The sequence below is a fragment of the Juglans regia genome, chromosome 14, assembly GCF_001411555.2.
Source record: "Juglans regia cultivar Chandler chromosome 14, Walnut 2.0, whole genome shotgun sequence".
Classification (NCBI taxonomy): Eukaryota; Viridiplantae; Streptophyta; class Magnoliopsida; order Fagales; family Juglandaceae; genus Juglans; species Juglans regia.
Window position 1 is genome coordinate 6,043,216 of NC_049914.1, and position 12,528 is coordinate 6,055,743.

The 12,528-nt window shown below is 33.5% G+C and overlaps 1 protein-coding gene across 4 annotated transcripts; it reads right to left on the bottom strand.

The window, feature by feature from the left end:
- Positions 1-515: 515 nt before the first annotated feature.
- Positions 516-2,172, bottom strand: LOC108996866. 4 transcript variants are annotated; one of them, XM_018972908.2, is made up of 5 exons: positions 2,023-2,109; positions 1,844-1,892; positions 1,424-1,537; positions 1,124-1,297; positions 516-776 (listed from the first exon to the last, which is right to left on the bottom strand). In XM_018972908.2, the coding sequence occupies exons 1-5, from the start codon at positions 2,025-2,027 to the stop codon at positions 675-677; spliced, it is 444 nt and encodes a 147-aa protein (XP_018828453.1). In that variant the 5' UTR covers positions 2,028-2,109; the 3' UTR covers positions 516-674. The 4 variants fall into 4 exon arrangements, with proteins under 4 accessions (XP_018828453.1, XP_018828449.1, XP_018828450.1 ...); XM_018972904.2 differs by lacking the exon at positions 1,844-1,892 and having other exon boundaries at positions 1,424-1,540; positions 2,023-2,172; XM_018972905.2 differs by lacking the exon at positions 1,844-1,892 and having other exon boundaries at positions 2,023-2,151.
- Between the last annotated feature and the right edge of the window lie 10,356 nt (positions 2,173-12,528).

Sequence of the window (12,528 nt, forward strand, 5' to 3'; positions counted from 1 at the left end):
CTTTCACAAAATAAATTAAGATGTCTTTCTTAATTCTTCTTTCATATTGCTAGCTAGTCAAATTATAAGAAGTCTGTTTTTCTAGTTCCCATCCAACGTACATTTTATATATTGTTTCTACTTTCTACTTATGAAAAATTATTTTAAAACAAAATGTGGCTAAAAATCATGTAAGTACTGAAATTCATATTTATTAGTGCATGATATTTATAAATATATGTGAATCATGCATGGGACCTTCAGGCGGCGGCCTATAACAGTACTCCAACAGTTGTACTAAAATTAATTATCAGTGCCTTTAAAGTTACTCTAATTATAATTAATATATAAATATATAGGTATCGCATTATTCTAGCTAACAGAATTTGCACTGAGCAGATGAAAACAAATTCACTCACATGTTGACGTGATCGATATTGTATATCTACTCTTTGGATTTCTCTGGAGAATTCATGGACCTTTTGGATTCTCTGGAGCATGCATTGGCAACCATCAATTCACGAGAACCATATATATACGGAAAGAGACAGGTACCCGCTAGCTAGAAATTAAACTCCGATCTAGATAGTAATTAATTGGAAATTAAAATGAAAAAATAAAGGGAAAACGAAGCTAGAAAGAAGAAAATTATGTAGTTCAAAACAAATATATATAATAAGATCGATTTGGCTTTCTTATTTTTGCTCGCTTGTTTCACTCCAGCATTGAATAGCTTGCAAAACTGCTTCTTTGACCACTTGAGCATCTATCTGGTCCTCCTGATCTCCTTGATTATCCTGCAGGTTTATACATATATATCCAGTTCAGGTTCAACAGGCGCCTGAGTACCCTAGAATCTCCATATAATATCACACCTAAGTGCGTGGAAGCTCATGCGCATGCAAAATATATAGATCGATCAGCATAAACCATCGAGGTAGTCGATCGTCTATATATCATGCATGCATGTATCATGTGTGCTTTGTGCGTTTGCATATAATATGTTGAGAGAGAGAGATGTATGCGAATGATCAGTACGTGTGTTAATATATATATATATATACGTATGAATGAATGTATGTGTGTATATATATATATATGACCCAACAACAACATTCATCCACTTTAAATATTTCTTGCTTACTCTGGCTCCGATGGCTTCTAAATGAAATCTGTCTGAACAAGAAACCCTAGCTTGGCGCACATCAAGGCCCAGCTCTTCAAATGCTTCCAAAATGAACACAAGCAAACCACAACAACTCCTTTCCGCGAACACCTCAATCACAAAACCCTTTTCTTGGGCTTCTACCTTAAGCTGCTGAGGTACAGATCATTAGCTATATGTAGTTAGTAATTAACAGGCCAGATATGTATAATATTCCATGCAATTAATTAAATATAATAGATTGAAGAATGCAAGATCGATGCCTTAATTAGATTCTACCAGGGGCAACGAAGCTTGGACAGTTTCCACAACAATATTTCGATTCATTTCATCTATCTTCCGCTTTAGATCCTCTATGTACTTCGATGCATCTAATATAATCGAGGTTTTACTCTGCTGTATGTAAAGAATAGAGATCACATAAAAACACAGGAAATATTATTTAACTTATCACTATACTCGAATGGTCTATACTATATGCTTGGAGAAGGGATTAGAAATTTAAGAAAAGAGATCGATCACGTGCAAGGATGATAACTTCGTCACAAGCAAAAGTAGTACCAAGGCTTGTGATCATGCGATAGATAAAAACTAAGTCAAATTTTCAAACAGGTCTTAGATGGAGAAAACGAAAAGCTGGTGATGATCGATGATCGATGCTTGTGATGACAATGAAAAATAATGCGATATGATATTCACCGTTTTGCAGTTTCCTCCCACATAATTCTCCATTGAAAGAGGCCAGTTTCTGTGTATATCATGTATAATATGATTGATAAAGCTAGAAGATGCAATATTAAGATGGAATAAAATATTCATGAACACACACACACACACACATATATATATATATGTTCTAGACGTTTTAGTGAAGTTACAGCATGGGAGTTGGTGATTGAACGAAGCAGTTGCAGCTTCTTGTACATGGCTGCTCTCTTGTGCTTCCTAGAAACCATTACTCTCTCTCTCTCTCTCTCTCTCTCTCTCTCTCTCTCTCTCTCTCTCTCTCTCTCTCTCTCTCTGTGAACATTAATATTAGAAGACCTGATAGCAGCTTCTTAAATAGGGATATGAGAACTCAGTTTTGTCGCAACAAAGCATTATGTGGATTCCTAGAATATATTACCAAAACACCATTCACTTTCAAATTAGTTACTCACACCAGATATTGTTCTTTTTTTCTTATTATCTTATTGGGTCTGTTTTTTGCAAGGTGTAGCCCTATCACCCATGACCCTAGACCTTTGTCAGCATGCATGTTAGCCAGATCGAGTCGGCATCGTTCTTTCTTTCGAGGGGTGTGTGTGTGTGTGTGTATATATATATATATATATATATCTATCTAGCTCTGTGTGTGTGTTGCTGTCTTACATTAATACATTTAATTTAACGTTTTCATTTTTGTTTTTATAATCCACAACCAACAAGAATAAAATTTCTCTGGCTGGCATATTATTTAGGAAAGGGGGCCGCGAGAATAATCATATTTTTTCTAAATTAAATCTGTTCTGTATAAGACGAATTACAGACGATCCTATTAAATTCACGGATCATTAACTCGAACCCTTCCATGTCGAGTACTTGTTCTTTTACCGTCTTAAATTAGAGAATGTTATTCTAAATTAACCTCTACACCACACACCATCAACATAGTATAATTTGATTTGTAAGAACACTCTCAATAGATTCTTCATCATATCCTTTAAAAAATACATCATCAAAACTTATTTTTTTCTATTTTACGTAATGACTTTTACAATATATCATATATCAGTTTATCTATTTTTTTCTTCATATCATTTAAATATTATATTTTTTAATCTTTTTTATTCATAAACTATCAATGATATCCTTATATCTTTTGATATTTGTAATATCTTCTCATATATATACAATATCATATAATATTTATGTTCTACTTTAAATTAATCCAAATAATTTATAAGCTAAACTAAAATATAAATTAATTCAAAAAATAAATAAAAAAAAGAGATTATATAATGAAATTAATCTAAATTAGAGGGTCCTTTCTTTCCAGATGAGAGTATATATATTTAATATTTTTATATAATCTGTAGCAATTCTAAAAGATATATATTTGATATTAAAATTAACGACGTTGCATTGCCAAGGAGAGTATTGGAGACACGGAAGTATATTTCATATGAAAATGAACGCTGGAGGTGCAGATCAATGCGTGGGAGAAGAGTAGATGAGAGAGAAATTATTAAAAAATAATTTACAACTGTGAACAGTTACCGCTAGATGTAGCGGTAACATTGTAATCAACTAAATGAAATAGACAATTCATTGGATGCATGCAACTTTTAGATGATTTTCTTCAAATTATATAGAAATATAGGTTTTACATAACCTAAAATTTAAATTGTAAAATTTATCTTTTAAATCAAATTACGTCATACGTGAATAGTATGTGGTGTAAAAACCTTAAAATAGAGTTATTCGTTAAATTAGTAGTATTGAATGTGACTATATATAGTACTATTTTTAAATGGATCAATTGAGATAACTACATGACTTCATGTAACACTAGCTAGGAATAATAATTTGAAGTGTTGTACAAGTTAATATATATGAGAGCGAGCTAGCTAGGGTCGATCCAAATGGGAGTTTTCATCTCAATTTCCCCTCCGATCATATAAAGGACCCATGGGATAGTACCTCAATATATGTCAAAAGAAAACAGAATAATGCATGACGGAGATGGAAAGCAACTATATAGGAAAAAGAAATGATATGGGTTGTGGAAGAAAATAAAGTGTGGTGGGGACATGTTAGAGACACGGTGGAAATCATGAAACAGACATTTAGAATGGGAGAGTGAAGGGCCGCGCGGGTAGTAGTGGTGGGGTTAAGTTGAGGGGAAGGAATCTACTCGTGATTGGGACACCATCGAAAGTTGCAAAGGAAGCGTCAAAGAATGATCAGTTTGTGTTTTTTGAATGCCTCCAAGCCTTCCTCACGGGAAGGAATTAAAGCTCTCTCTCTCCACCCTTGGTTTCCTATCTTTCCCAGAAAGAGCCATTCGGTTTAGTTAGGCTAGCTATTAAATAATTGATAAACTTATGGAAATGTCTTTTTTTTTTAAAATAAAATAAAAAATAAAATCAAAATGGAGACAGCAAAAACTTCTCAGAATTAAGTGTGTCGTATCTTTGTGTTTTCTTCTGCCTTACAGGTCATAAAATGAAAACAAGATAAATAGTTTTCTTTTTTTCAAGCTGCGGAGAGGATGATGATCGATCTACCGTACGTTTAGAGTAATATTGAAGAACAAATAAGGACTAAAAATGCATACAACGATTCATGGAGATTCTCGCAAGAATCCCATCCAATTAATATAGAAACCATTTTGGTTATCCTATACAAGCAAGGTTAACACGTCGATCCATTAATAATATTTCTAATAATCCCAAGAGAGTAATATTGAAGAACAAGTAGTTCCGTACGTTTAGAGTAATATTTAACAACAAATTAATGACTAAAAGTGCTTAAACTTTGACACTCTTTCAAGAAGTCCATCCAAATTGAGAGAACATTATGGTTATGCGCCTATATATATATATATATATATATACATGGTACCACGTCCAATATTAATTCTAATCCCCATATATAGTTCCACAAGCAACTATATATAATATATATAATATTGAATTATGCAAAATATAGAAAAGTGTTTCGAAACGTGCATGTTTTGTTGGTTTTCTTGAAGCTGCCAACCAGCACTAGGAACTAATTATTTGTAACTTAACATACTTCATAAGGATCTCTCTAGGAAACCGACTGGGTTTTAATTAGCAGAATATGCTTGAGTTGGAAGATAATTAAAGAGAACTTTTGGTATATTGGGAATAGGGTTTGGATTTCTTTTTTCTTTTTATTTTAGAGAGAGTATTGAGAGGTGACTTGAATCCTGTTGAAAAAACGCATCTACAAATTGTTCGCTTGAGCAATATCTCTGCCGCTTGAGCGAAGCTTCAACTCAAGAATTCGCTCATTAGTTACTCGATAGTTAGCAGGAGCTAGACACAACCCATGAGTTTGCTCAACACCCACTCGAGCGGGATAGTAACCTATGAGTTTACTCAACACCCGCTTGACACTCAGCTCGAGCGGGATGGCAACCCGAGAGTTTGCTCATCAGTTGCTCGATAGTTAACTCAAGCTAGATACAACCCATGAGTTCACTCAATACTCAGCTCAAGCGGGATAGTAACTTGTGAGTTCACTCAACACCCGCTCGACGCTTTGCTCGAGCAAATGTTCGTATTCCAGGGTTCGTGCCGTTTCAGTATAAATATGAATATTTTACATTTTGTTTCACTTTTCACCTTTGAAGCTGTCGAGAATTTACAAAGAGAGAAAAAGTGGTCCTCTTGTGATATTCCCAAGAGTATATTGGTACTTTGGAAAGAGAATTTTATAATTAATATCTTGTATTCCATCTTTATTGATAGTGAATTCATTGAGATCGACCCCGCCAGTGGACGTAAGCTCACATTGAGCCGAACCACTTAAATATTGGTGTTCTGTGTGTGAATGTTGTTATTTCTTTTGTTTGCTTCCACTATTATATTTCAAATTAGCCTTTGATAACTGGTTTATCCCAACAAACTAGTATTAAAGCGCCAGACTTTGTGCAAGATCTTAAGGGATAGCTATGGTAAAGTTTGAAGTAGAGAAATTCGACGGTCAGAACAGTTTCAATTTATGGTGCATCAAGATAAAGGTTTTGCTACAACAACAAGGTTTGTCAAAGGTGTTGGATGGGAAGGTATCTAATGATTCTCCTGCACCGACAAGAAAAGATAAGAAGAAGGCACACAGTGCTATTTTGTTGTCATTATCAGATGGAGTTTTGAGAGAGGTTACTAATGAGAAGACCACTGCTGATCTTTGGGTTAAACTTCAGAGTCTGTATATGAATAAATCTCTCACCAACTGTTTGTATCTGAAGCAATGGTTATACATGCTCAAAATGAAGGAAGATACTTATATCTCTGAATACTTAGATGAATTTAATAAAATTATTATGGGTCTAAGGAATATTGATATTAAGCTTGAAGAAGAGGATCAAGCCTTAATTGTTCTGTGTTCGTTGCCTATGTCATTTGATAACTTTGTGAATTCAATGTTGTATGGTAGAGATAATATTTTCTTAGCAGATATGAAATCTGCTTTAAATTCTAAGGAATTGAGAACTAAATTGAATTTGAAAGGGACGGATAATCAACCCAGTGAATTGCTTGTTAAGGGTTCCTCTAGCAAGGGTAGATCTAGTGAGAGAGGTTCAGAGAAGAAAATTGTTAAATGTCATTACTGTCATAAATTTAGTCATTACAAAAATGAGTGTCATAAACTGAAAAATAAAGAGGAAGACACTAGCTAGTTTCTCTAATGCTGTTAGCTAGTATTGCTGATGAAAAGTCTAACGGCTTAGATATTGTCTTAGCAATTAGCGGCTAAAATGGTCACTTTGGTGACAAGTAGGTCATGAACTCAGCTTGTACTTTTTATATGTGTCCCTAGAGGAATTGGTTCACTACCTATGAGCCAGTCAACGATGGTTCTATTTTGATGGGAAATGATATGGCATGTAAAATTGTTATGGTTGGTTCAGTTAGGATTAAGATGTTTGATGGGATTGCCAGGACATTGTCTTAACGTCTGACACATCCCAGATTTGAAGAAGAATTTTATTTCTTTGGGCACTCTTAATTCTTTGAGTTTCTGGTACACCGACGAATGTGGAGTTATTAGAGTCAGTAAGGGCTCCATGATTGTAATGAGAAGATATGAGACAGATGGTATTTATTTCCTTCAACATAGTACAGTGACAAATGCAAATACAATGTCTATTTTAAATGATCCAGACTCAGACATTTCTCATTTATGGTACATATTGATTGGAAATGATATATAGATCAGAGATTTATATAGAATGCATAATATATAATATGATGTCCAATTCAATATCGTTTTGTTTTAAAATATTTCAAGCTAGCTAGCTAGCCTCTTGTTTAATATCAGAATCCATATATCCTCCTCTCTTATATATTGTTTCATGCATTTTCTGCGCTTTAAGGACAAGTAGCAATGCTTGGATCGGAATTAGTGGTCACGTCTATCATGCATCTTGGCCTGTGCGCTCGTTCAGAACAGAAGCAGCTCGATCGAAACATATAGTACTGCCTAAAGCAAGAGCCACACGCGGTTGATCACCGCCCATGACTTGAATGCTGCCAAAGCAAATGGCAACTCAATCTGCACTCGCTGGAATGCCCTGGCCGGAAGGAACGTCGACTTTAAATTTGCAGCATGCATGAATTATATTATTGGACTCTAGCTAAGACGTCCAGAGAAATCCCCACGCTATTGATGCTCTGCTCGAATTAAGTTTTAGCCATTTGGCTTGTAGCTAGCACGAAGAATATCAATTGTGTTGCTTGCCACTTTTTTAATTTTTAATGTGATTTTGTTAAATGTTATGTGGGAACATGAGCAGAAAATATATATACATTGATGATAATTCGGACTGGTTTGATTACACAAAATCAAACTATCTCATCTCATCTCATATAATCATTACAATTTTTTTTAAATTCTTACACAAAATATAATAAATAATTTAATTTTTTCAAATTTTAACAAAATATAACTTCTCATCTTATCTGAAGTGCATAACCAAACGAAAATTTCTTCCACTGCTCTTACTGGACAGTAGTACTTTTGAAAATTACCATATATATGTCCTAGTCCACTTGCTCATTATTAATTAAAAATGGGAAAAAAAACAGGGAGACTTTTAGATGAATACTCTAGTACTATAATATTATATATATATATATATATATATATATATATATTTATACCTTCATTCACTATTTTGACGATTCCTTAATGGTCTCAATAGTTTTTTTTTTTTTTTTTTTTTTGAGTTTTTAGCTAGGGATTAACTAGCAGATCATCACTATTTCTCATTCTCTTGATCACTCCATCTTATATATATTATAATTTTAACAGTTTCCTTTTGTACGGTTTTGGTTCGTGATTTATATATTAATTATATCATTAGTCAAGTGACATTAATATATGGGACTGGGAGTACTTGGCTTGCTTTGAAAGCTGTCTGCCTTCAGCGCATGGACAAATCCAGTAACCATCCGTTCACATGAGCGCTCACTATTTAATCATCACAACCAAACAATATATCCCTTAAAACATTTTCCTGCTCCACCTTGTCCTCTTCTCGATTGCATGTATATATGTAACTCTTTTCTGCACGGATTAATTAGGGTATAAGGTCTACATTTTAGTCAAACTTTCGATCCTATCAGCTACTTAATTACCTAGCTAGCCTGTGTAAGATATCTCCAATTATATTAATGTCTCTATCATAAACAGCAAAATCTTGATCATTTTCTGATCTAACGTGATCACTAATATTTGTTTTTTTATATATATATTCTTAGGCCGGTTGTTATATATATAGATCATCTTGTTCCCAAACAGCTAACCTAGCTAGATAAGTGATCCGGGAGGGATCTCAGACTTAACACCCTTAAGGAAACATTGTGGAAATTAAAGAATTAGTTTCCAACAATGTATAATTATTGTTCCCCCAAGTTAAGTTTTGTAGTTCTTTAATTTACTAATTTTGATGTTGTTATAAAAACAAACGACGACAAACAAGTGAAAGCAAACATAAGAAAATCAATCACACAATACAAAATAATGTGATTCGACAACGTGCCTCCACAGAGTTGTAAATAATTTTATTATACTAAAGAATTACAAAATATACTTTGGAGTAAAATCTCATTGTTCAGAACACTTAGGGCGTACTAAGTTGTTCATTAAGTAAATATTTATAGTGTCACACTGCGAAAATCCTAATTTTCAATTTTATGCGTTATTCGCTCGAGGGGAATGTCGAGCACACCTCGAGCAATATCTCTGTCAGATTCTTACTCGACCCACCTATCAAGCTAAACGCAAACTCTCTGCCTAAGTTTCACTAGAGCCACCTATTACCCGAACGTCAACCGAACTTTCTGCCTAGCACTTTTTCTAACTACAAATAGTGCCAAAAATTTTCCCCTTTGAAAATCTGCCAAAAATTCATAACACATCATTGTTAGGTCGAGTCATCAAATCGAGCCGACACACAAACAAAACCAAACTCCACAAACCCGGCCAACAAATGCCTGTTGAACAAGTAATTTGTATAAATATATATATATATATATATATTCTCTTGATCACATATTGATTAAACAAGATCATATTATATATATATATATGTATATATAAAATATTCTTACAATATCCTTATGATCATATTTATATATATATATATATAATATGTATATACACTAGCTATTTAATTTGAGTTTATTTCGTTGTCATAATTAATCGATGATTTAGTTCAGATTAAATTATTTAATTTTGTGTTGAATCCTGCAGTAGTGCCACACCCCAAAAGTTCCAGTTTCACTTAGTTTCATATATATCAAATAATATCAACCCCAGAAAATCCCGAAATAATTACTAGCTAGCCATGAAATTAATTTTAAGTCATCAATATATATATATATATATATATATATATCGATAATAACTTTACGTGATCGTCTAATAATTGTGATCAATCGCGCATTGGGGGTCCCAAGCTACCTTGATGAATAATTCTAATTTCTTATGATCTCACATGCTAGCTACCTAGAAGTCTAGTCATGATTCTTCAGCTGGAATTCTCAAATTACAGTATTACATTCTTGTCTTCAGGTGCGGCAGTAGTTACATACGTCCATTATTCTACCTTTTTTTTTATATATTATAAGAGAAAAAGATCACATATCTACGAGTGATCCTCTTTAAAAAAAATCACATATTCACGAGTGACCACCTTTCAATTTTAGTAAAAAACTCATCACTTATTGCGGAAGAAAACTGTGATAACAATCCTATACTTGGGACAAAAATCCAAGCATGCAAAATACACTAACAATAAGCCAAAGACTAACATTAAATTATACTGACAAGAAGAAAAAAGGACCTAGCAGTTATTTTCTTCTCAAATAAGACCTCCCTTATCAAGTCTTAAGAAACCTTATGTCGTCCGTGGAAGCTCCAAAGCAAAATAATAAGTAAGATTACTCTCCTTAGCTCCAGTTTTAGCCAGAATATCAGCAACTGCAATGCACTCCCAATAGATACTTACATTCTACCTTATTCAAAGCAAGCAGTAATTAATTAAAGACTACTGTCTGAAGCAGATTTTGCAGTGTATCATGTATATGTGTGTGTATATATACATATATATATATATATAATATCATTTGGTGTTAATAAAATGTTGGTCTCTTTTGAAAAATATTTCTTCATTCTCATCATAATATATCTTAATATCGATCACAACAATCGATGGATTTTTCTAAATGGAATCTAGATGCATAAAAGTAGATTCACACCATGCTGCACGCATTTCATGTACAAAATAAAGAGAATTGAAGCACGTGTAATGGGGTAATACGAGAGTTGTTTTCATTGCTAGAAGATAAAATCATCCACCTCATATGGGGCCATAAACCAGTCAAGCATGTCATTATATATAATTTGATCGAATGTGAATAGATATATATATTCTATGAAATTATATATCCTTCGCAATCATGATTCGATATATAGCAAGACCGACTCATGAGTTTTATTCATTTAAAAGGCCGCGTAAATGGAGAATCGATGCGCTAAGAACAAAATCAAGGCCGCGTGATCACATGCTGAAATATTGCAGCCCTGGCTAGTCGATCGTGATCGATCAGCAGCACGCTCGCGCGTAATTCTCTGGTTAAACTAATTCTATCCGACCAATAAGCATATTTTCATGTGGGAATTATATACACTGTATGCACGCAATATGACACCCACACACTCATGCAGGGGCGGAATATATATGCTTATTGGTCCTAATAAGCATTTTCAAAAATCTCACTTAATTAGTACGCCAAAGGCCTATAGCCTGATTGGCATACTAAGAGCCCCCCCCCCCCCCCCCAAATGTATCAAAAAAAAAAAATATATCACTTATATAGTACTTAGTTCTCTAGGTTTCTTTTAATTTTTCAACAATTTTTTCATACTTACACCTATTTTTTGTCATTAATAAAATCTCACATCCTCACTTTGTTTTCACATCTCATAAGAGGCAAGAAAATATATTAGTCTCTTTTTATAAACTATTTGGTAAATTTACAATCTTATTTTTCCTATTTATTTACACTTTTTATTTCAAGTGTTCCACTAGCTAGCTTATAATTTGGATTAGTTTTGTTAGTAAGTACATATATACTACCATCGAGTTAACAATTAGGAGTGAAAGCAACAAATCTCATATAGTTATTTCTATCTATATTATAGAGACTTTACAATATTCAATCTTAGATTCAACAAAAAAGTTTATCTTTGTATACTTAATTTTTATCATTTGTTTTAAAAAAATCTTACATAACTATTTCTATCTTAATTTTTATCATTCACTTGAGTCCAATAGAGTTTAAGTGAGAGGTTTAGATAGGTAGTTTTAATAATTTAATTTGTCTTTAGATAACAACATTAATGTTAAATATCGATGACACATTTTACTATCTTAAATATTAGTTACTGTTCACCCCTACATACGATATACTTTGCTAATCGCCAACAACTTAGTTTTTGTCGTTCTGCATTTTAGGACTGCATCCTCAAAGGTGGTGGTCATTTTCACTTGTTCTAGAGAACCTAGCTGAGAGAATGGCCACCCATGCATCATGCATGCATAGTTGCCTTAAATCCAGACCCCTTTGTCTTTTTCTTCATGTAGTATAATTCCAAATTACATACTTTTTCTTCGTTCTAATTCAAAAGTCTCGCATACCCTTTTCTTTTTATCATTTTAGTATTGTTACGGTGTCTTTCGGAATCGATTTGGTCTTTTTCTTTTTTCACTCTTTCCAAATTGTTTCCACGCATAAATGAGTGCTAGGCTTTTCCAGCCCACCATGTATTTCGGGCTACTATCATTGGGCCTAAGGCAATTCTACTTTTACAAAAGCCACGGACCCGACTTCGCTGCATCAGTCTATGTACAGCCCGTTTTTAGAAATCGGGCTTCCGCGCGTTAAGCCCTGCATTGAAATTTGAAAGTGATATTTTTCTCTTTTTCATTTCAGTTCTTATGGTCACAAGGTAGCCAAGCTAATTTCAAACACTTTTTAATACTTTTTTATCGGTTTTAATTTCCTGCTCATATATTGGAGGGGTCAACAAGAGAGGTATAAGCTAGATTTGATCAGGCACTGATCAATATGGAGGACAACAAA